The following is a 24,943-nucleotide window of genomic DNA, read 5'->3' as shown; positions in this document are numbered from 1 at the left end:
ATTAAATACACAGAGATGGGGTGGTTAGGGGAAGGATGCTGTTGCTCCTCTGCTCTGGACTGAAGCTCCTCATCACTTTGCAAAGCCTGCTGCTGCGGCGCTGGGGTGGGGTGCTGCATCAGGAGGGAGGAATCGGTCATTTTTTGGTGTCCTCACCCATTGCAGCTCTGCTCTCCCGGCTCACATTGGCCTTTGGGAAGGACAAGCTGCTGTTGCCTCTCCAGTTACCACCGAGGAATGATGGAGAGGGCAGGACTTTTTAATCAAAGTTACATTAGGTGAAGCTTATATTATTCACCCTGCTTTATTGCAGCTATTTTTACATGGGGGTTAGAAGTTAATACCTCCCGGTGAGCCTGGTTTTGCTGGGTTCTGGCAAACACTGAAATCCATCAGCGCATCCAGACAGGGCAGAGAGAGCCCAAGCACAGCATAAACCCCCTAAGCTGAACTGGAGGAAAAAAAAGGCACTCATAAACAAACCTTTTAAAATCCAGACCTGCAGTAATGGAGGGTCTGGTCTGGAGGGGCAAGAACCAGCCAGGAGCATCAACTGCAATCAGCAGAAGGGCGAGCTGCAGCAATCAGCGCCAAAAAGGCAGCGGGAGCCATGGTGGGGCTGCAGGGCCAATGTGCTGTGTGTGTGTTAGGTCCCTTTGTTCTGGTCCCTGCCTTTTTTCTTTTCTGGTGCTCTTGGATTTTAGGGAATGCTGAAGATTCAAGCAGTGTTTGCTCCCTGCAGCTGGACAGGGGGACTGGCAAAACTGTAGTCTCTTTTACGGTCTGAAAAGAATGCAACCAGCTGAGAGAGAGGGGAAAGGAAGGAGTTATGTCCTATTTCTAGAGAAAGCCCCAAAAGCACCATTCCTCCTTTCTCCTTCCTCTTTTTTCTACCTTTTTCCTGTTCTTTCCTGTAGAGCTCTCTTGCAGGCACGCACTTCCCAGCCTGCTCACCCACAGCTCTCCAGTGCATTATCCCTGTCTCTGAAGGAGCTGCACAGGCAGATTTAGGAGAGGGCTTGCAGTGCCCATGCCATTCCCCACCCTAAGCCTTCTAGGACGCCCTCTGGAGCTCTCACCGAAGCGCATTAACAATTTCAGACAATGCTTAATGTAGCATCACCGCGCTACAGTATTATAATTACATGCTTGTATTAACGTTTATCCACAAAGGTTTTCCTCCAGCAAGGAGGCACTCACATGACAGTGGCAGACCTCAAACCCTGCCTGCAGGAGGAGGAGTGATGTGGTGCTGCTCACTGTGTGCGCTTCCTCTAAGATATCCATGTGGCATCTTTGGGGCCACCTCTTACATAGCAGGTGAAGGTGATGATGCTCTTAAAGCCAGCAGAGTGGGTGTGAGGCTCTGTTTCCATTGCAGAGATGGTCACATCTCAGCCTGGCAAGCAAAGAAGCAGGGATTGGTTTAGCTTATGCTCAGTGCTTAGGAGCAGAGATGGGATGGCGTAGGTCTGATAGCCCCAGGGTACAACTACTGGGGGCTCTTCCTTGCGACTAGCTCTGAAATTTTTAATCTCGTGCCAAAATACGACAGTGTCAGGAATGTTGCTGTTCCTGAGACATTTTCTGGCTTCCCCACCTGCAGCCAGAAGCAACGATGACTTGCTCGCCTGTGTCCTCCAGAGGCTGATGGCTTTATCAGATACTCCTTTCCTTCTTCAAGAATAATCACGGGTCTGCATGGTTAGCACAGCCATAGTCAATCCACTACTCCTCCCTCTCTTTTTGGCTTCAGCGGCTGTTCTGTTGTTATTTCCCAGACCTCACCACCGCTGTTGCCTCTTCCCAAAGCTAAGGGTCAGTCGGACATTATGGGGACCTACAAATCCCTGGCTTCAACCAGATTGCTCATTTCCCTCTTTTCCTGAGGATAAATGGCTTGCTCCACCTATGGTCAGCAGCGAGCAGGTGGTGCTGTTTGCTGGAGCAAAAGGCACACTACTGGCTCATCAACCAGAACAGGGGACAAATATATAAGCACGGTGGCAAAGCAGGCAGGTTTCCATCCATCTGGCCAAACCGGCAGTGGAAGGAATGGTGGTTTTTCTTGCAGGGAGGTGAGAGAGGAGCTTGGGATGGGGGTGGGAGCCTGGAGGAGAAGAGACAGGCTGGCATGGGGAGGAGGCTGCGAGCAGGAGAGCACCCGCAGCTCGCATGTATGTATTTGCAGTCTGCTGTATAAATGAATGCCATACCTAATGATTCGTGGCTATTATTTGAAGGGCCCCACAGTTACAGATTTATTTGTCGTTTCTTGTAATAACACCGATGATAATGAATTCATTTGTATTAATGCGGGTGTCTTGGACTTCCATTGATATCCCGCATTAATTAATGTACCATTAAAATAAAGTGTCACCCAATTAATATCAAGTGGAAGCAACACTGCCAGTGTCCTGTCATTAGGGTTTTGTTTGTAATTCATTGTACCAGTGTTCTGCTAATGGCAGCTGTTTGCCTGAAGCTGAAGGAGTACACGGGGCTGCTGTGGAGCACATCTGGAGCACCCCTGGACCAGCAGCTCCCCACTGGGCTAACAGAGGGCAGCAAGAGCTGGGGGGAAAAGTGCTGTGGTGCTCCTTGACTGGCAGGTTTTCCTGTTGTTCTAGTTTTCTTTTGACTTTCAAACATCTCATTGGGCCATCTTGTGTTCCCACCACCTGTGTCCTCCCAGTCTTGATCCATCTCTGCCCATTTCCTTGATAATGGATGGGAAAGCAAAGAGAGGTATGGGTCCTCCATCTCAATGGCGCGTGCCTTTCTTCCCTACCCACCTCTCAGCCTCTGTCCCCCTGCATATCTCCTAGCCATCTTATAGGTAACTGAGAAAAATCTCAAACAGAGGGCAAAGTCTTGCACTTTCTCAGCAGGAACCCATTGAAAAATACATTCTCCTTTTGCTGTTCTTTGTTTATAATTGTGTTTTGAGGGCGACATGCTTGCTCACTGTGTTGATTTTGAATTATTCTATGCATCGATCAGTGTCACAGGGTGCAGCTGTATGGCTTAGAGGAGATGTACTTTACTCCAACTCTGCCACCCTTTCCAACCAAAATCTTTTTCTGGTAGAAAGATGAGAAAGTGTGGATCTACTCCAGCCTTTGCTTTCAGACTGCCCAGATTGTGGGTATGCAACTATGGGGAAGATGTTGATGGTCATGGGTTTGCTGGTGATTCAGGGGGAGAGCATATGGGGTTTGAGGTTTGCCAATGCCACTGCTGTTTCTTCGGCTAGAGGTATGGTGCTGGTAGCCGAGGAAATGGAGGATAAGGCACAAGGACGCGATTTATGGCCTGATTGTGAGCATACCTGTGGCTTGCCTCTGTGCATGGTGCTATCTTGGGGTTTTTCAGTGAGGTTCTGGGGCAAAGCACCTCACTTTCCTCACCCTGAATTCCTCTGCTGAGAACAAGCCTCCGACCCGCACGCGGTGAGCCAGCCGGTAATTCAGTGCTGGCTCCTCCACCGCGTCTCCTCCAGCTGTGTTTATGGTGTTCTCAAAAGCCCCTCAATTGAATTATAGCTCTGTGGTGGCCGCTTGCCAGTGTCAGGCGATAATGAGGGAGGTCACTTAATAGAGATAGCGGCAGGGGATACATATTAACGAGAGCTGATTGAGAGGTGGGGTGAATTTCAATCCAAAAAAAGAGGGGGAAAAAGGGAAATTATCAGGTTTAAAATCAATTTTTGAAATTGGAAATTGCTTGGCTCAGGCTAGCAGTAATGCAATTAATAAATGTAATTAAAAGCCTAATAAAGAACAAGGGAATTGGAAGCCCGTGTGCATCCGCGTGAGTGTTTGGAGCTGGCAAGCCCCAGGCTGGTGGCTGGGGGAAGGCAAACCCACAGAGCACGGCTGGTCCTTCTCAAGGCAGAGCCTGCAGGAATCGTGTGGAGAAGAGGGAGCTGGGGTTTCATTGCGTGGATTCAGCTTCCATCTCTACCACTGGGATGGTTGGCCTTGGGCAAGGGACGCCATGCCTTGGGATGGGAGGGCATCAGCATGAGGGACTTGGGTTCTGGAAGTGGGATTTGGGAGCAAATATGATGGAGAAAGGGAAAGGAGCTGCTAGAAACAGCATCAGGGGAATATTTGAGAGTAATCTGTTGACCTGAGATGTAGCATGATCAGCCAAGCGTCTCCTAATGGGAGCGGTCAGTGGAAAAAAAAAAGAGCAGGACCCAACGTATGGCCTGCAAGGTAGTTTGGGGGCTGGTGCTGAGATGGCAGCATTGAGAGCCCCACAGCTCCAGCCCCTTTGCATTGCCTGCTCACATCTCATCGACCTTCAGACAGCTGCTCGGCCAGATTGCCTGCCGTTTTTACACATTATTTGCATTGGTCCAGCGTGCGCACATCCGCATCCTAATCGCTTCCACCAGCTTCTGCTGGGTGACTTTGCCCTGGGAGGTCGTGTGGAGGTCCTGTGCATGGCCAGATGCTTGAGGAGGAGCTCACTGGGACCCGAGCCTCTTCCTTTGGGATTTTTAGGATAGTTCCTCATGTATTCATAGCAAATGGAGGGAAGCACAAGTGGCCTCGCAGCCTCACACCCCCTGCAGACACTGCAAGAGCAGGAGGGGATGCGGGGCGGTCAGAAGCGATCCTGCTCCCCTTTGCCCTCCTCCTCCTCCACAGGAGGCATCTGTCTGGTTATTTTTGTCTCACATCTGCTGGCATCGTAACAAAGATTTAATGATATGACACAATTTTGTCATTAGCTTTTTCGTTGGCTTTTTTTTTTTCCTGTGGGAAGCTTCATGGCTGGCTGCTGGAGAGATAGAAGAGCTTTAAAAATGACAAATCTGGGGGGCCAACCTGGGAAGCTCACCTGTTTGCCACAAGCTGCTTTAGGCTATCGTCTACCTGCATTTCCTTTTGGCTGGACAGAACGGATAGAATTTGATATTTTTGCCTTTCAGTGAATTAAGCATAATCAGGGTTGATCTCTGTGGTGGAGGAACAGCCATGAGGGACGTGCAGAAGAGCCCCGTAAATGGCCCAAATGCTCAGAAAGCAGAAACATACCCGTTCTGAGCAGTCCTGAGCTCAGCGTGCCAATCGTATCTCCCTGGGCCATGCCCTCCACTTGTTATTTCTGATCAAACCCAAAAAGCAAGCCAGTGATGTCTATACAGATGTTTTGCTGCATTGTTCAGATGATGGGCCACGTCTTTTGAGAAATAAGACTTCAGCCTCCTGCTGAGCAATAGCTTGAGCCTGCTTGACCCAAAAACAGCAAGAGGATTTTAAAGATGTATTTGTGCTGCTTTGAAGGCAGACAGTCTGAAATGTATGTAACGTTGTGCACAGGCACTGACAGCACCAGGGAGACCCTGCTGCCTTGAAGACCTTCTGCTCATCTCCTGATTCTCCCAGCGCCAGGTGTTCTCTGCCCATGCTTTACCTATCCGCAAGCATACTGGTGTCCCCACTTAAGGCCCCCTCTGTGTTCAGCCCCACGGACACCAGTGACTGTTTCCCTGGGGCAGCAGGTCTTCATGCAGAGCTGATGCTTCGCTTGTATGGATTTTGCTGTCCTGGCCAAGGAAGAGACCTGGAGAGAAAAGCTATAAGAGAGGGATAAAAATAAAGCGATGGCCAAGTCAGAGCTCAGGCAGCATCACTGGGATTTGCCACCTCCATGTCCCCCCCTAGAAAGCTTCTCCTTTGGGCAAGGGGATGAGGAACTCTTCTAAGCTTGCTCTGGAGCTATTGAATAAAACACAATGCCGGGGAAATCAGGCTCTCCCGTAATCAGAGTGACCAGAGCGGATTTGCATGTTAAAAGGAGTGGCTAGGGGCACTTAAAAAGGGGAAATATTCATCGAGCCTGGCTTTATCCTTATGAATATTATTAGTGCTGGGGACGATATGTCCCAGATCTCATTGGTACAAATTGGTGTCTGCTATGGCCATTCATGTATAATCTGCAGCACTTTTCTTCCTGGCCTTGGTAGGAACCTGAGCAGAGGAATGGATGGAGGGAGGGATGAAAGGATGGATGAATAGAGAGATGGAAGGAGGGGTGGATAGATGTATGGATGGATAAATGGAGGCAGTTTGTCAAGGCTGTGGAATACCTCAGGTCTGTTACACCTGGTAACTTGAGTTAGCCCAAAAGGGGAATGGGGGGATGCATAGTTCTCCCTGAGGAGGTGTACTGTGGGGGGAGGAGGGAGAGGGGGAGAGATCAGCAAGCAGACACCCACCAGCGTCTCCCCACAGAGAGCCTCACAAGCCCTCTAAGCTCCCTGCCTGCACACCCCAGCCTTAATGCACAGGAGATGCAGTGAAATGCAGTTCGGACTCAGGGCTCACAGGGATCTGGGTTAAATGTGACAAAAAACGAGCAATTGTAAGGCAGAGAGCAGCAAACTGCTGGGATAAATCGGCCTGGGAGGTTGTGATGTCTCCATTGCTGGAAGGCTCTAAGGATGGAAATGATTTAGGTGCAGCGAGGGAGCGGGTTTTTCTTGTGAGGTGCCTTCTAGCTACATCTTTTATGCTTCTGTGATTGCTGATCACAAAAAAACTTGAAGGTGCTTTAAAAAATAATCCCCGGGCCATGCCCTGCAAGGCTTCTTTTAGCAGCTTGATTTAAAGGGTGGAGGGAAAAAAAATATAAAAAAATTAAAAAGGCAGAAATCAAATGAAAACTCGAGGTGGGAACTGCAACCTCTCACTGCTTGGAAGAAGTGACACCAGGGCAGAGGTGTTGGGGACAGCATGGCAAGACCCTGTGGTTTTGGGGCTTTTCTGCTGTTCGGTTCAACCCAATGAAGTAGCACGAGGACTGGGCTCGCTCCTCTCCCTGCCTCCCTCCCACCTCCTCGGCAGCTCGCGATGCTCCTCCTTGGGCTGAGCAGGAAAAATTGAATAGGAACAAACTCACAATAAGGCGCAGAGGCCGGCGAAGAGGTTGGCAGAAATAATCCGTATTATCCCAACTGGTCCTAACCAGCCCCGAGGCTCCTCGCTGCTGACCTTTGCTGGCTGGCAGGTCGGAGCTCTGCATCACCTCCTCACAGAGCTGTGCACATCTTGCAAATGTACCTCTGTGCCCCACTGTTCCCTCCAGCAAAACCCTTTTGCTCGCCATCCCTGCCTCTGCCCTCCCGGAGACGAGAATATGCATTTAAGATTTGCATAGGAACATGCAGCTGTTCCGCCAAAAATGGATAATTGTTCTCCCCGCTGCGAAGTTAAACAATAAGAAGTGCCAAACTGCACTTGCCGTTGCTGATTTTGTGCACTCAGCTGCATATTTTATGCATGTAGATTAGTTACAGATTTATAACAATTTAACTGCTAATGTCTGAATTAATCGGGCCAGGTTGTAGTTGCTGTGGAAACTCTAACATTGGATTTTATGTAAAGTTCTGTGTTGCATTGAATGCATTTTGGAGGCGGGGGATGGGGGGGCTGTTTTATATTTAATGTCTTATAGTGAAAGCGGAGAGTGAATCGGCACTGAAAACAAAAGTGGTTTTGGGCAGAAAACAAGCTTCAGCAAAGAGCCAGTAATTTTTCTGGAAAGTTGTGATGTCTGGGAAAATAAGGGTTTGTGATAGAAGTGCCGTCTTGACCGCAGCTGTATAACTATGATTAGAAGTGTGCAACAACTATTATAGCGCTGCGATCCTGTAATAAAGAGAACAGCTGTATAACTTAGAAACCTCCTGAAAATACTGGACTGAAGTTCTTGGCTCTCTGGATATTGGTTTTTTGTGGGTGATGGAAATTGCTGGTATGCGTCTGATGGGAAAACTGGCCAGTGTACAGTTTTATCAATGCATTTTTAATTCTAATTCCAGAACACTCCGGTGGGCACTCCAATTTTCATTGTGAATGCCACGGATCCGGACCAGGGGGCGGGTGGCAGCGTGCTGTACTCCTTCCAGCCTCCATCCAGCTTCTTTGCCATCGACAGTGGCCGCGGCATCGTGACCGTCATCCGCGAGCTGGACTACGAGGTGACGCAGGCGTACCAGCTCCAGGTCAACGCAACGGTGAGCCTTGTCCCGGACACACAGCTTTCTTGCAAACTGCCAAATCACAATTTAGGTGCTGGGTGGATATGGTGGGAGCATCGGAATAGAGGGGATGGTTAGGGAGCTCTTTGGGTAGGCAGAGGGCAAGATGTGGAACGCTGATGGCCAGTGGCTACCATTGGCCACCAATGGCCAAGCTGCCTCCAGCACTAAGTGATTTTCACCCAGGAATGCTCTAGGGCAATGCATTGCCATTTCAGATCAGCTCCTGGACAGACAGTCTTTGAGGTCTTTTCCTACCTACACCATTCTGTGGTTTTTCACACATCAGAGGCTTTTGCATGAAAGAGAGTAGTTCCCCTGTTTGAGAAAACCAGGCTGCTTTGCTCGCAGCCAGTCAATAATCAGCTGATGTCACAGCATCTAAGACCAGGAGAGCCCATTAAATCCTCTGCTATCATTCCTCGTGCATCCTGGCTTATTACAGCTGGATTCGCTTGCATTGAACCTGCCAATTCTTGCTCAGCTATAGCTGAGTTCAAACCTCAAAAGTTAAAATTTTGATGGGTAGAGTCAGTTCCAGGAGGGGACTCATGAGAGAGACTTTCCCAGGGAATCACAATGTCACACTCATGCCCCACCATGGATGGAAGTCGTCTTTGCTGGGGTCAGCTCTGGCAGCAGCTCAACAGGGAGGCAACTGCTGGGAAGCACCGTGCAGGCAGCTCTGTGTGGTGGCTCTGTTGCAAGTGAGGAAGGTAAGACACAGCCTTGCAATCTATCTGACCAACTGTGTGCTTGGGAAAGGGGGGGGAAAACCCTCCTGCCCCCTCCAGGCAGCTGGCTGGAGCTCTTGGAGCATGTGATTTAATCAAGATCATTGTCTTGCTGCACAGCCACGTGTCAGAGGGACAGGGAGAGCTGTGCGCTTCCTTTGCTCTTCACGGCATCCGCAGACTGCAGGGCCTGAAGCAAACACCTCAACCTTTCAGCCCCATCCCTGCATGTTCTGGCCTTCTTCTCCAAAAGGCTGTGCTTTTTTCGTGAAATATATCTCACCATTTTAAATACTCCAGCAGTGAGTTCTCCATCTCCCTCCAGTAAACATTGCAATGTTTCATTGCTTTCACAGCTGAGAAACATTCGATTCTTTGAAGTTAACAGTCTCACCACTGTCTCCAGTCTTAGTATCTGATGGTGTCTGCCTGAAAAATTGGTAAATGGCTCACACTGGGCAGTGCTTTGCCAGTATCAGCACAGAGGTGTGTTGGTCACATCAGTTTTTGTTTTACTCCCCATCCCCATCCCCAAATTCATTTCTGTGTCCTCCACCCCTGGGATGGAGGCAGCAAGGATACAAAACTGGAAAGGGAATGTGAAACACACTTGGCTTTTTGTGCTCTCTGTAATGCTTAACCAAAATTTAAGAGACAAAGGGGAGGGAAAGAAGCATTATCTGAAGAAACGAAAGACTTCAACTTGATAATGATAACAGCAGAGTGCGAGTCAGAAATAAGCATCAATCCAGGCCACAAACGCTGAGGCCTGCAGGTTAAGAGGATAATGTACAAGCTGTGTTGTTGAATACGGTTTAAATTAACATTAATCTTCTGGCAATCAGTCCTTGGTGCTGTTCAGAGCCATTTTGCAGAAGTGTGTGGTAACCTCTAATGGTTGCCTTTCACCACAGTGCTTGATTAGGGGGTAAGGAGAGATTTATTTCCTTCCTTTGTGCGCTGCCTATTCTGTTCTTGTCCTTCTAGCAAAGGGCTGTGGATATTGGGGTGGCTTTTAGACATCCGTGGGATGAGACTCAAGCATGAGGACACTGCCAGGAGTAGCTGCAATGAGGCTGTTGGGCTGTGCTGTGTCCTGCTCATAGAGCTCCAGGTGTGCGGAGAAATTGGCCTTGGTAGGTCCTAAAGTGTCCTGATGGGATGTGCTGGCTGCCCCTCCTCTCCAGAGCAGGTGCAGGCATCAGGATCCTCCTGCTCTTGCCAGGCAGAATTGCCCCAGGTTGGACCTGCATTGCAAGGGAATTTATGTTTTGAAGTATTTTTTAAACAAGATGTTGCTTCTTTTCCACCCAAAGCATGATGGAAAATTAAATTGGTGCTTGCTGTATATTAAAGGGGCAAATTCCAGAAAGAAATGCATATTGTATTTCAGCTCAGAGGGAGTTGCAGTGGTTGATAATTCCAGGCGATTGCTTGAAAAAGAAGTGATTGCCTACACTACTCAGATTTTGACCAGCCGCAACTGAGGGAGACTTTACACTGTGGAATAGTTCTGTTGTTCTAATAGAGTCCCTTTCTCACCCTTGTTTTTCAAGGACCAAGACAAGAACAAGCCACTATCCACTCTGGCTAACCTGGCCATCACCATCACAGATGTGCAGGACATGGACCCCATTTTCATCAACCTGCCCTACAGTACAAACATCTACGAGAACTCGCCTCCGGTAAGGGCTGCTTCCCTCCAGTGCACCAAGGGGGTGATGGGACAGGGTGTAGGATGGAAAGCACAAGGTATCCCTAAACTGCTGGAAGAAAACCTCCCTTTTGCAGGAGTATCAGTCTGTCCTTGGGGAAACAAGTCACAAGAAAATGTCCAAGTGGCATCTCAATAAGGGCAAAATTTTGAGGTTTTAGGAAGAATGAAACCAAAGTAAAACATTTTCTTGAATGTTTTTTGTTAAATGTTAAGAAGGTTTTATGTTGTTCTTAGTGCACGCTCACCTCCTTTCCCCCTGGCATCCACACATGCCATTTCTAATAGAAAACCTGAAGAAAAATGGAAATGTTTCTGAAACGAAGCAGTTTTGAAAATGCCAGAAAGATTAGCCATTTCAGCACTTTGAGTCTTTTCCCCCAGGTTTTACCAAATTGATCCAATCATTTCAGTTCTTCTGAAATTCAGTTTGTCAGCAAACTCACTGGTTGTGGAAACATCTCTCCATCTCGAAGTGCAGCAGTGCCTTTCTCCTATGGGGAGTGCGCTGAGCAACTTCTACTCCTGTCAACCAAAGCATCAGCCCTAGTCAGCAACACCCACCTTCCCACATCCCGTATCTTCACCAAGAGGGCAGATATTTTTGTGTGTGGATGGCGAAACCTTTTGTTCTAGATTGAGACAGCATTAGGCTTCCATAACCACAATCCATCCCACACAGGATCTGTTGTGCTAGATCTGAAACACCTGATGGCTCGTTTCATGTGGTGGCAGGGTGGACTCCATCTCACTTGAGTTTCTGCCTTTTTATGCACTTTGGAGCAAAACTCTGGCTCTGACTGCTCTGAGAGTGCTGGATCAATAGGGCTGAGTCTTACTGTCAGAAATCTCACCATCAGACAGCACATTACCCATCTGCCAACCCAAAGATGGCCAAAAAATGGCTTTATGAATTACTTTCATGAGATTCAGTGCTGTTTAGTATTTCTGTTGGTGGTCAACATGAGCCACAGGGAAAAGAAAATGCTGCTTAGATCACTCTTAACTGCTGGGAGACGACATAGCTTCAGATGAAATTATAGAAATGGAAGTGCTGTGAGTATCGAAAAGTATAGACTGCATCGCCTTCATGGAGTGACCTGGTGTTCAGGAAAGGAGATCTCACTTAACCTAATGGCATTTGCTGAGCTGGAGCTAAACAATCCATTTAAACAAACATGCACCAGAGTTATTCCTGGGGTGTACAATATTTATGGTAGGCAAAGCAGCAAATACTCACTGCTCAACCCAAAATGGGAAACGAATGAAACTTTACTACCCCACCCAATTTCTCTTTGCCATATATAGCATTTCTAAAAGCATCACAATTGATAAAAACAAGGAACAAAAGCAGCTTTTGGGTCCATCTCACAGCTTTGGTTCCCAAAGGGAAGGTGTGGTGAGTACAGCTTCTGCTGGCTGACCTTCTCCGACCACTTTCTCTGCCATTGCTTGGGGGTGAGGAAAGTGGGAATTGAGTGAGGCCCATTGCTGAATTTGGCCACTGCTTTGGAGGGTCCAGACCAGGACCAAAGACCCATCCTTCATGAGAGACATCTCAGCATTTGAAACAAGCACATAGACTGCTTGGGGTTTCCATGTGGATTTTCTGGTGGCAAGTTTCTCCATGGGAGCCCTCCTCATCATCTCACCTTACCACCTGAAGGAGTGTATGCCAAAAGGTTCCATTCTGGAAAGGATAACAGCAGATTTGGGTGAGGCAACTGGGCTCAGCCAGCTTCTGCCCCAGAATGGGCTGCCATGCAGCTGATTTAAGCTGCCAGCCGTTGAGCTTTTGTAAAGCTGTAGTGCATTTGTGGGGACGTTTGCCACATTGAGGACGTCTTCCAGCCCCAGATCTGGGGACGGAAGAGGCTTCTTTCCACACCCTCTCCCTTGCTCCCTTTTTATCTGCAGTGCACAGCATGTCTGTGCTCCTCTATCAATGTATCGGGCGAGAATACCTAATCTAAAGTGTATACATTACCTAATAAAATCCTTCTTATTTGGGATTATTGCATCAAATTTTAATTTCCTCACTCGAGCAACAGCATGTCAGCCAGCCCGTCAGTGAAGAGCCGATAGAAGGTGAAAAGAGTGGATAAACTGCAGCAAATTACTGCAAACAGATCTCTATCAACCCTTTGACTGGAATTGACTGGAATTAAGAAGTGAGAAATAGGATTTTTGCCTCCGAATCTGCCGTGGCAGCTTTCCGAGGTGCTCCCCCCTCCGCCAGCTCCTCCTTGTGCTGCGCTTTGCCTTTCAAGTCCCTAATCCTGCAACAGAGGAAGAAGAAAAGGGGAAAAGGGGAGAGGAGTGCTGCAGTTTCTTTGCCAAACTGGAATCTGGTGGCATAACTGGAAGCACTCAGGGTTCACAGTTCTTCAGGCATGGGAAGGAAGGAAAATGTCTTACAGGGCCAAGGAAGAGGATGCAGCAAGGAGAAGCTGTGCCATCTCTGGAGGTGTTGTGCTTCATTCTGTGCAACTGGTTATCATCCTAAACTGCCTAAGGTGACTCTCCCAGAGCACTCAAGGCTGTTTTTTCATCCTTGGGTTCTTTTAATGCATCCATCATCACACCATCTGCGTAAGCTGGATAGCATCGCTGATGCTCTAGAGAAGTTAGTACAGGCTAGAAAAGAGATGCTGAAGGTGAGACTTGCTCTTGGACATTGGCTGATACCTGGCCCAGGCACCCTCGCAGCTTCACTTTGGGGTGAAGGAGGAGGAATCCACTTTCTAAGAGATGAGCTGAGGCCCCTGAAAGTTTGATCCTACATGGAGCCTTGCAAAGGCAAGGGAAGGACAAGACCACTGGTGCTCAGTCTCAAGATCAGCAAGTGTGTTCCCTTGCAACAGCATGGTGTGCATCCATGTAAAATATCATTAAAACAGTTTTAATTTTTCAGCACCACCCCCTCCTCTCGAACAACTCCTTGGGTTAAAGAAATAACGTGGAATCAGTGCTATTTTTGCCCTAGAGTCTCAATAGCTCCGAGTTAATTCTTTCTTACAATATTTCCAGCCCATCAGTGTGAACACTTTATTAAAAGCTCAGGGTTTTATTAAAAAAGGATTGATTTACCCCTGCCCCTCTTCAAAAAACTCTCAAACTTTGTTTGGATAATGTGCCATTCTTTATTTTCTTTACCTTTTTTCAAGCGTAGTCTCTTCCAGGTTATTACTTTTCTAAATCTTCTCCCTCCTTCCCTAGAGGGAGAGAGTTATTCTGCTCCAGTGTTCCGATTTATACCCACCACTTGCTTTAAGAAGTACCAGAAATTTGGGAGAGTCCAAGAGCCAGAGGTTCGTGCCATGGATTGCTGGGGCAAGCCCTGGGCAGAGCTCCTGACCCTGGAGGGCATCCTGGGGTTTCTGTGAGGAAATGGAAGCCTTGCTGGATGTGTTTGGCTTGTGGAGTTGAGATGGTCCAGTAGAGCGCAACTTCTCCCATCTTTGTCATGCCAAGAATTAGAAGGAATAACATTGTGATCCAATAGGATTTTTAGAAGAGAAATTACGTGATGGCATTACTGAGGGTTTAGCTCCGTTTTGTGTGTTTGGTGAGCAAGGCACTTCCTGACTGCTGTGGCTTCTAAAGAGACGTGTAGGGTCAAATTTTGCATCTTTCCTTCTCCACATCTCATTTCATCCCTTACTGAACCAGAATACCCCTTCCCAAAGACCATGCTGAGTGATCACACTCCAAGGCCACGTTGTTACTGTTCACCTTAAAACAAATCATTGCCACCAGCTAGGTAGACAACCATTCCACCTGCCCTGTGGCACTGCTCCATCCTCTTCTACAGAAAGTCCAGACTGATCCTAAACATGGTGTGAATGCTCAAGGATCATCCTTGTGTTCCTGGGGGCTGGGATCTGCCAGCTGGAAGCCCTTGCGAAGGAGTTGGCAGGAAGGATAGAAGCCAGTTGGGCTATGAACAGACACCAGAGACAATCAAGTCCCTGCCTTGGTCCCAAAAGATGGCATCTAGAAGCAAAAGAGAGCTCAGATCCACTCTGGCACATGTTCCTCAGTCACTGGTGAAGCTCACCTCATCCATAGGAAGGGCTTTTGGGTCTTCGCTAATGCTTGGCCATTGTCCAAGCCCTGCCTCCTCCTGCCTTTTCTTCTGACCCTCTTCTCCACATGGCCTTGCCCTCCATTCCACATCCCTTGCTCTGTTTCCCACTGGTTTGCTTTCCCCTTTCCTCAGGCTCGTTTGGGAAGGACAATTACTGTCCGTGATTTAGAGGCTTGCCAGCAGCTGCTGAGGTTTGCCAGCCGAGTGCTGCTCACAAGCCAGTGCCTTGGGATTTACAGCTCATGTTCGGGGTTAACAGCAGGGACATACTTAAGGAGTCTATTGAAATGCCCTCTGAGGTTTCAAGGGGCAGATCTACCTGATGCTGAGAGCTGGGGACACAACAGGTCCCCACTCTGCTATGGTGGCCTTCAGCTGATGGATGGTGGGGAAACAGTGTTGCCTGCTGCTGTGCTCCCTTGTTAGATATGCAAACGCCTCCATTGACATTTTCTTTGAGGGCAAAAAAAAAAAAAATTCTTTTTCCACTGTTTAGTAAACCAATGAAAACAAGAACAGCTGAGTTGTAAATTTTTTCACACTACATTAATTACGTGCATGTGGCTGTGTTTGTATTCACATGGGCTCACTGCAGTGCAGCAGGGGAAACACAGCTTATGGAGCTGACAGGGTGTATGATAGTTTTATTTCAGGAGCTAAACAAGATTCGTGGGTCAGATTTGGGGGTTCTTGGCCTCAAGGACCTTGCTGCTGGGCTAAGAAGCAGGCTGGTGGGCTTGCAGGAACCTATGGGCAACTCTGTTGCCAGTGCCCATCCAACCTCCTCCATCAAAGGTTAAAATTTTTGCAGCTCCCTTAGGCTCAGTCCTGCTGGTCCTTCCCAAGGGTGGGTGAGCAGAGCTTTGCTGCCCTAACATTGTTCCTATTTCCTGCAGGGTACCACAGTGCGGATGATAACAGCCATCGACCAGGACAAGGGCCGGCCCCGTGGCATTGGCTACACCATTGTCTCAGGTAAGTCATGGCTGGGAGTGGGAGAGGGGTGCCTTTTAGGGTGGGCACGGTGGTTCTCAGGAGCAGAACACAAGTTGGACACCTCGCGAGGGCTGCCCTGAAGCTCAGAAGTTGCTCCCCAGTGTGTGTGGGCATCGATTTGGGGGGAATGCTACACGCAGTGGGGCTGGCTGGCAGCTCCATGCATAGAAATAGTTTCCTGTTTCACTCCCATAAAGCTGGGCTGCTTCACATGCTCCCTTAATCGAACCCAGGTTCAAGGTGATCTCACCTTGGCTTTCAAGTCCACTGATCCCAGCTACAAGCGCCCAGGTCTGCCTGCCTTTGAAGAAGCAAAGATTATTTATTCCTCTAATTCCCTCTGCAATTTATTCTAATATACCCCAGCACAAATTAAAGGAGCGATTCCCTCAGATCACGTGGATCAATCTGAGCAGAGAGCAGCGGGGTCCTTTTTTTTTCTTTTTTTTCTTTTCCTTTTTCTTTTCTTTTCTTTTCTTTTCTTTTCTTTTTTTTTTTTAACTTATCCAGGCCCTTTCTCACTGGGGAAATACTTATGTTTATGCTCCTCTTTGGCTTTCCCATGGAATAGCCCCGTTGCTGCTTTACTGGGAGTGGGGGGACAGACAGACAGACAGCAGTACCCAGAGCCAGCGCGCATCTTTTCACACACACTAGCAGCTTAATCCTGCCTCAGTGCCGCCCAGTGGGGAGCCGCTCCCTATCAGAGTATCGTGCAGAACACATCAAAGCCACCGGTGCTCAGGCTGCTTTGAATTTATTTATTTTGCTTTCCCCAAGCTGACAACACAAACTGGTTGGGAGATATCTCCCGTCATTGCCAGCATCGCTCCCCCCTCACCCTGCCTCTTGGTCACAAACCAAATCTGATTTTCCTTAAGTCAGTAAGGCCGTGAATGCCATCTCACCTCTACTTGAGATGTTCTATTAAAATCTCCACCATTTGCCCATCTTGCTCAAGAAAGACAATACTACACTCTGGTCCGGCAGTGAGAGCGGACTGCTAGAGCACCTCCAAAATCCCACTCACCCCAGGCACATGGCTTTTTTGGCCTCCAGGTAAAGCCTAATTAATTTATCATTATCTTCAGTCATGATGGTAAAGGTCAGCGAGCAGATTTTGTGCCTGAGCTGGTAGATTTTTATTGCAATTTTGCAAAAAAAGAAAAATAGTGGTCTAACATATGGGAAGCAGGACGCAAATTAAATTAGAAACCAACCGTAAGCAAAAGTGAAAATGGGCAATGGAGGCTGCAATTAGAGGGGGCTGTGATGGGGGGGAAGTGGCAATGCTCCCACAAGACAGTGGCACAAGGTGCCAAGCCTGAGGGCACAGGGCTTTCACACAACCTGATATGGGCATCTCCTTTGAATATACAGTAGAGGGAGAATCACAAAGCAACCACCGACCCTTTGGAATGTGTGTGGAAGGCATTGGCTGGCTTCAAAGATGGGTCATGGGTATTAATTTGGAATTGCTGCTGTCATGCTCAGCCACAGCCATGCTTGGGATATAGTGTGGGAGCCCTTATTTACGCAGCCATCTCCAGGCACAAGGTCCTCCTGTGACAGCACAACGATAAAACTAGAAGATTAACCATAACCACATAAAACAAGACTGAAAATCTAACTGTGTGCCACTGCCTTACAAGGCTGTTAACCTGAGATCAGACAGGAGAACTGATCTGGGTAGTGGTCCGTGGGGGTGCCTCAGGGAGCCATGTCACCTGTGGGTCGGTGATGCTCAGCCTCTGAGGTCAGGGCTCCATTTGAAGGACAGATAATTAATCCCGGGCAGTAATCCACAGCTCCTTTCTGGCAGATTTATGGAGATAGCTTCTGTGCTGGGGACTCTGCCTCATCATCTTTCATGTCCCAGGCGAGTGGGTGACTTGTGTGCCATGACCTGCTCCAAATAAGGCTGTTCACTGTGGGAAGCTCATGGCTGGGAGGCAGATTGATTTCCTGGTGGCACCAACAGGTGATGGGAGAGTGACAGAGCTTGCCTAGGAGCAGGACTTTTATCATGTATTAAATGGGCTGTGCCACTAATGGGCATCATCACAGTGGTTAAACCTGAGGGAAGAGCAGCGTCTGCCAGTGATGCCAGATTTCTGGTGCAGCAGTGGATGGGCACAAAGGCAATCCACGCCTCCTTAGTGGGACTTGGGAAGCCCCACAGGAGAAAGGGGAGTTCTGAGCAGCTGTGCTCAGGGCTCCCCAGAAGCAGCATTTTTCCAGAATTGACTCTTTAAGGAGGCTGGTTCCATTGCCAGTGAAGCGCTCTCATCCTAAAGCTGGAGAATCCCGAGGGAAGCAGGAATTAAAAATTATTATTTGCTCGATGTAACAGAAGTGTGAGTTACAAAAGCAAGAGGGAGGCGTGTCTGAAGATAACCGTTCTCTGGCTTTCTTTTGTTCTTGCTGTTAAGGAATAAGAATCTTTCTACCAAATTAGCATGGGCACTCTCAGGATTTGTTTCACATGGGCCTGGCTTGTCCACATGCCTACCTTCCCAAAGGGCATCACGAAGATCCATAGGGAGGTCAAGTCCCACCCCTCCTACTTTTGACCCCGTTTAATAGAGAAAGGCAAGGCAAAGCAAACCATTTCCCTTAAACCAGGCAGCAGGGAAAATCCTTGGAAATATAACCTGCTGATTTTAACATTCCCAGTGCTTGGCCGTGCTGGCTTTTTCCCACATCGGGATTGCTGGATGAACTGCTGGGGTGTTGATGTCCCCATAAATCACAGCTGCTGGGAGGGCCTTGCAGCATGATTTAAAGGCAGCCGTCACTACAGAGCACCTCTGGAGGAGGGCATGCTGATGGGTGGGAAAGTGCCTGACGCCAAGCTATTCATCACCGGCTGTTTTCCCACCCTGACAGTGCTCAGAGAAGAGGTGGTGGCTGCAGTCATACCCTTGGGTTTCCTTGAGTTAGTGTGCTTTGGCTCTGTCACAACTCAAGGATAACTGAGGTGCAGAGGGGACGATGGATATTTGGAAATTAAAACTGTACACTCCCATTCATATGTAAATATAAAACACAGTCTGTGTTTGATTGCAGGGATCTTCTCTTTACCTGCCTGTGATTTAATATATATTTGAAGCGCTAGTAACCACTGGATGAACCTGTGCTCTCTCTCTTCATGTCAGGGCTAGAGATAATAAGAGGTTCTGAGATGTTCTGTAGGATGAGAGGTTTTTTGGAAGGTGTTGATCCCAAAAATGTGGGTTTTAGTTTAAAATCTGGGTGAGTTATCCTGGACACATCACTGTTGCTGTTTCATGTTCTCCTTGTGTGACTGCTTGCTGCTTTTAGCGGACTTGGAAATCCAGACAAATAGCTTCTAAAAGGTGCAGGATTGAGCAAAAACATTTACAAGCATTGCCTTGTGCTCAGTGCGCAATGAATGCGGGGTGGCCCAGGCAGATATAGGTCAGAAAGGGATGGGAATGTCCTTCCTTCCTTTTCTTTTTCCTTTAGAACAATGGTTGTGGTGGTCCAAGCTTAAGTATCCTAAAAATGACAAGCCTGGGGTAAGGCACTGCCCTTGTCGTGCTCTCCTGCCTATCTCCCGGGGCAAAACCTCAAGGTGAAGAGTGGTCGTGGCGGCTGATGGACTCTTTAGACGATGATAACTGTGTCTGTTGCTGACTCTGTGAACCACATCCAACAGCATCTATTTCAGCGCTGAGGAGCCCTGACGGAGCACATTTGGACTAATAAATTACCAGGCGCGAGGTGTATGATGGGTTCCCCTTTTGCAGCTTGTGAAAGTCATTGGCTGTGAGCAGGATGCTGTCTGGCATGAGTCGACCCGCATGGCCAGGTTGGCAGGTTGGCTGCATCCCTCCTGTGGGTGTGAGCGATGCTCAAAGGCCAAAGGGGCAGGGAGGAAGGAGGAGATGCCAATATCTTCCTTTCTTCCTTTTTTTTTTCTTTTTTTTTTCTCCTCAATCCTGGACTCGTGCCACCATTTCTAATGGCCTTTTTAAACAGAGAGAGTTGGCTGAGGGCAATTAAACATTACGGCCCTCATCTATAAAACCCCTCGTTGTAGCAGAGTTTCTTCGCGGTGATGCCTGGGCTCCGCTCCTCAATGAGCCTGGAAGAGCGCTGGGGGTGGGCTGCTGCCATCCATCTCTTTGCTCCTAACCCTGCACCAGCTGCTCCTTGCCTTCCTGGCCACGTGGGATACAGGAGCTTCTGCTACCTCTGTACCCACACCACCATTTTCAGTGCTGGTTGATATCTCTTAAACAACATTTATATTTCTGTCCCAAAACATATTCCTTTTTGTTGTTGTTTTTGCCTTTACTTTGTCTTTGGGGATATTTTCAAGCATCGGATGCTTTGCTTTTCCTCTTGCTCTGTGCCCTAGTTTGCCACCCACCCTGTCCCCATCCCTCCAAAACTCCTGAGCCACACATGGGATCACTAGTGCTGAAGAACCACTCTAGGCATGGGCTTGGGGTGGAGCAATGGAGAATGACAGTCAGTAGGAGCATCGCTCGGTGGGTCACTTTTCTTCAGTGCTAAGGCAGCCACAATTGTCCCTGCCCGTGTCATTAAACAAGCATGCAGAGCTCATGGTGGGGATGGGAAAGTCTGTGCCATCCGTGTCATCTGAGAAACAGGATTATCCGGGGTCTGGGCACAGCTGAAAAATCCTGCAAAGATTCACCCTCCCCTCCATGCCCTTTGTCTTGTGTCTCAACGTTGATACAAAAACAGCAGGGCATTGGCCATAGCATCAGGTCACCACCACGTAGAACTGGCTCTGCTGGCTTGCTGTCCCCATGGCCACCACGGGTGTGCTGGGGCTTGTGGCATGCAGCGATACAGCGAGCAAGTGGGTGAAAGCTGATGGAGAAAGGGAGGGGAGCTGGAGCAGGGAGAAATTATCCACAGACAGAGGGCTGAGGAAAAAGGCGGGGGGGGGGGGGGGGGGGAAGGCAAAATTGGCTATTTTTATCTTTCTTTTTCTCATAGCTGTGAGAAAAGGGAGGAAATGTGAAGATGATTAGAGATTTTTGTAAATGCCTCTGGGGATGGCGCATTGTTCGGCAGCACGAGCTCTTTGGCAGGGCTCGTGGCTGGAAGCGGAACGAATGGCTGCTTAGAGAGGCACTGCTGGCAAAATTTCGGATGTCCCCAGAGGAACGTGGATGGGGCCACCTCGCTCCCTTCCCGGGCTCCTTTGCAAAGGCAGCAATTCTCTGTGAGCAGACAGAAGGAAACCCCGGAGGGCACCAGATGTGTATCTTCTCCGTGAGCAGTGTTGGGAAGTTGAGCCACAGCAGAATCTCTGATGTGCAGCCTGGGAGACTGTCAGATAACTCCTTTATTCCTCTAGCCATCAAAAGTGTCTGTGGATACCATATTTTTATTACAGTCTATATCAGGGGGTGCATATCAAGATCACCCCGATACATAAAACACCACAGCCACATGGCATCCGGGAGCATTTAAATTCTTAGCAGGGCAACTCGGTGCATCTTGTGGAGCATCCTTCAAGACAGGCAGCGGGAACAACAGGGTTTAGTGGTGGATGGCTGGATTAGGTGATCTGAGAGGGCTTGTCCAACCTTAAAGAATCTGTGATTCCATACCTCTCTGAGCTGCTGCTGGTACTGTAAGAAGCCATGCATGGGTTCATTAAGCTGGATGGCACTCAGTAGGCCACTTCAGGTGGAGGGAAAAGAGCATCAAGGGCAGAAATGGGGGAGAAAGTTGTTACAGCTCTCAGGAAGCAGCCCGGGAAGGAGAGTGGAGAGCAGCAGTGCTGGTGCCCGCATGCCAGCATGCAATCTCCATGCTCATCACTAATTTAGCAGCCACCACGGCATTGTGTTGGGCCGGCATCAGGTATCCTGGACTCCAAGCACCAACTGCTTGCTTTTGTTTGGAGGGCAGAGAGAGGACCTGTGACTGTCACAGGGGTATCCCCAGTGCAGGAAATTCATCCTTTCAGCATCTGCTGGCCGAGAGACTCGAGTGTCACCTCAGTGCTCCCTCGGTGTCTATTTCCAGAGGAGGAGCCAAATAGGCTGCTCGCTGGAAGCACCTGGTGTGAGTGCAAGGAGCAGTGCATAGGCCAAATTTGACTCAGATAGGAAATGTGGCAGCTGCTTGAGGGCATCACATCTGCTGACAGTAGATGCAAGCGCATAAACACAGGACTAAAGCCTGTAGTGTGTACTCCAGCACTCTCCCTGGCACTAGAGATGTCCACCTACAAGGAAAGCACCATTCCCAGCTGGGCAGGTTTGTGGAGGAGGCCATTTACAACCATTTAAAGCACACTGAGGCACTGCACAGTGCCCAAGCACTGCGTCCAGTCATGCAGAGGCCAGTGGGAGAGAATCTCATGTCCTTCCTGTGCTTACACTGCCTCTTGGTTTTACTAGGCAACACCAATAGCATCTTCGCTCTGGACTACATCAGTGGAGCACTGACTCTGAATGGGCCACTGGACCGAGAGAACCCCTTCTACAGCTCTGGGTTCATCCTGACAGTGAAGGTGAGGTGCTGAAGACCCCATGGAGTGGAACGGGAGAGCACCCAGATGGAGGTACAAACCCTGGCTTTGGGGCTTCTGGGGGCATCCACAGCTGTGAGCCATCATTGGCTGACCAAGGAGATTTGGTACAGCCCCTGCAGGATGGCCTCCATGGAGCCATTTTTGGTGCTTTGCCTTGCCTCCAGCTAGATCTTCCTGCTGTTCTATCAGCCAAAGGAGTGATGCCAGAAGTTGCCTTGTCAAGAAAACGCACTGGAGCGTGGCTTGCAGCCCCAGCTGAGCAAGGCCGTCGGCGCCGCTCACAGCCCTTTAATTAAAATCAATACCAAGCAGGGCAGCTGGTTGGAAACACATTTAAGAGTATAGATTCTGCTGGGCCGGGCTGGGGAAAAATCAGCATAGCAGGAAGGGTCATTGATTGAGAGGGCAGCAGCCTGCTTGCTTCAGAAAGTGCAGTGGGCACAGCTAGGGGCAAACAAGAAATTCCTCCTCCCGGTCTCAGACGCAGGTCATACTATGAGGCTTTCTGCATGAGAGAGAAAACTGCATCAATCCCTAGTATCTCTTGGTTTGGAAATTTATAGTTTAAACTCAGTAGAAATTGAGAGAAGGGGGAAAAAAATTATACATGTGTTGTCTGTATTTAATAGGGTCAAAAATGTTAGTTTAATCTCGGAAAGGTCTGTGAACATGAAAGCTTGCCCGCTTTCCTGACTGTACGATGCCAGGCTTCCAGCCATGTGATACTGCGCTGTTGGATTTCGTTTCCCCTCCCCACAAACTTCCCATCGTCCCCAGATTGCTACCAGCCTGGCTCTGTGATGTCCCTGCCGCTTCCATTCCCAGCTGGGTGCTCCTGGCTGAGATCAGCCCTTTCTGCTGGGAGTGCAAAAGCAGTGAAGAGCAAAGAGAGGGGATAAGAGGAGAGACTGCTGGGAAAGGCAGTTTGCAAGCTTTGCAATAAAATCTGTGCTCTTTCCTTTGGGGAAAGCAAAATTAAAGTCATTCTTGAGACAGAGGTGCGATACGGAGTTATGACCTAGCTCTGTGTTTAGATGTTGCCAAAGCTATTTTAAGGTCTTAATCTTGCTTTCCCGAGTTGCCCTAGTTTCCTGTGCCTTCAGCAGTACTTCTGTGGTTGGCTTGCACCGCAGGAGAAGGCAGAGGAGAAAACGAGTGCTGTGTCTCCCATTGCCTCTTCCCTTAGTTTGAGGACTACGGGAAGGGAGTAGGTCTGCAAGCACTGTATCTGAAACAGGGGTGGCAGAAGAGCTGTGTCAGCATGTGTGTATGTTCACGTCAGCTGCATGGGAAGATGCTCAGGCAGGACCAAGTGGATCAGGCTGCCCAGAGAAGTTGTGGATGCCTCATCCCTGGAAGTGCTCAAGGCCAGGTTGGATGTGGCTGTCCTTTCCAACCCAAACCTTTCTAAGTCTCCTTTGTTGGCAAAGCAGAGGGAGAAGAAACCTGGGAGATTTATCACAGCATGCACACCTTCCAAAACTTTGGTCAGGTTCTGCAGCACACACAAGATGAAGGGTGAGGAAGAGTTCTTCCTTCCACCAAGTGTTTCAGGAACAGCCATTTACTTTGTTTTTCACTGTGGTCTCTGCCCAGTGGCTATTTCTGCCCTTTACCATTTATTCTTTGGAAAGCACAGATAGGATTGTAGAATGATTTAGGCTGGAAAAGCCCTTTGAGATCACAAAGTCCAACCATCAGCTTCACCTACCAAGTCCCATCACTAACCCATGTCCCTTAGTGTCATGTCCACATGCCCCTTAAATACCTCCAAAAATGGGAATTCCACCACCATCCCAAGCTGCCTGTCCCAAAGCCTGGCCACCCTCTCCGTGAAGAAATTCCTCCAAATCCAATCTAAACCTCCCCTGGCACAACTCGAGGCTGTTTCCTTGTGTCCTACCACTTGTCACCTGAGAAAGGAGACGGGCTGCCCCACTGTTTTCTCCCCTCACAGGGCACCGAGCTAAATGATGACCGCACACCCTCCAATGCCACCGTCACCACCACCTTCAATATCCTGGTCATTGACGTCAATGACAACGCACCCGAGTTCAACAGCTCCGAGTACAGCGTGGCCATCCCTGAGCTGGCCCAGGTGGGCTTCGCACTGCCCCTCTTCATCCAGGTGCAGGACAAGGATGAGGTGAGCCAGCTCCTGCCACACATGGGTCATGGTGATTCACAGCATTCTTGGTAAAGCAGCATCTGGGTTGTTTGGGGGGGAGGGGATGCAGGGAAGGATAAAGATCAGTGATGAGGTACGTGGTTGTACCCTGGTACCTCTTTTTTGCAGTTCTTATTGCAGCTCACTCCCTGGAGCACAGACGTGGAGTCTGCTTAAATGCATTGAGGCCACTGAGAGCCAGAAAATAGGATTGTGCAGGATGCTGATCCTTGCCTGCTACTGAGGGCTCCCCTCGGGCATTGCAAGGCTTTCTTATGCCAGCCCTTTTTAGGAAAAGAGAATTTCTGTTGGGCTCCTGGGGGACCTCAGAGTCCCAACGGGACTTGTCCTGGCACTGCAGGTGAACTGAGTGGTAGCAAAGAGGGATACAACATCTACATCTTCCCCCACTCCCTAAAATAAAATAAAATGAAATCCCAGTAGGTTGATTGAAACGTGCATCTTCTAAGAAGCGGTGAATTAGCATTTGTGGCTGGAAGGCAGTGATGGCCTTTGCTGGTTGAAGTGATGGACATGCTCTGCTCAAGCCCCCAGTGGGATTCAGCAAACCCTGTAAACCACACAAAATCCTGTTTTTTCACAAAAAGTGATTATGGCACACAGTTAACAACA

The 24,943-nt window shown here is 48.8% G+C and overlaps 1 protein-coding gene across 1 annotated transcript in view; it reads left to right on the top strand.

Annotated features, from left to right (window-relative positions):
• The window catches only part of CDH23 (cadherin related 23), a 129,995-nt gene that overhangs the window by 50,544 nt on the left and 54,508 nt on the right, over positions 1–24,943 (top strand). Inside the window, exons 7-11 of the mRNA XM_090144926.1 lie at positions 7,841–8,035; positions 10,350–10,478; positions 15,494–15,572; positions 22,010–22,122; positions 24,101–24,289. Of these exons, the coding sequence (XP_090001052.1) occupies positions 7,841–8,035; positions 10,350–10,478; positions 15,494–15,572; positions 22,010–22,122; positions 24,101–24,289 (705 nt within the window). The remainder of the gene's footprint in view (positions 1–7,840; positions 8,036–10,349; positions 10,479–15,493; positions 15,573–22,009; positions 22,123–24,100; positions 24,290–24,943) is intronic.

The sequence above is a fragment of the Phasianus colchicus genome, chromosome 8, assembly GCF_987193195.1.
Source record: "Phasianus colchicus chromosome 8, bPhaCol1.hap1.1, whole genome shotgun sequence".
NCBI lineage: Eukaryota > Metazoa > Chordata > Aves > Galliformes > Phasianidae > Phasianus > Phasianus colchicus.
The sequence above is the reverse complement of the archived record's forward strand: the minus strand, read 5'-3'. Positions and strand labels throughout refer to the sequence as shown.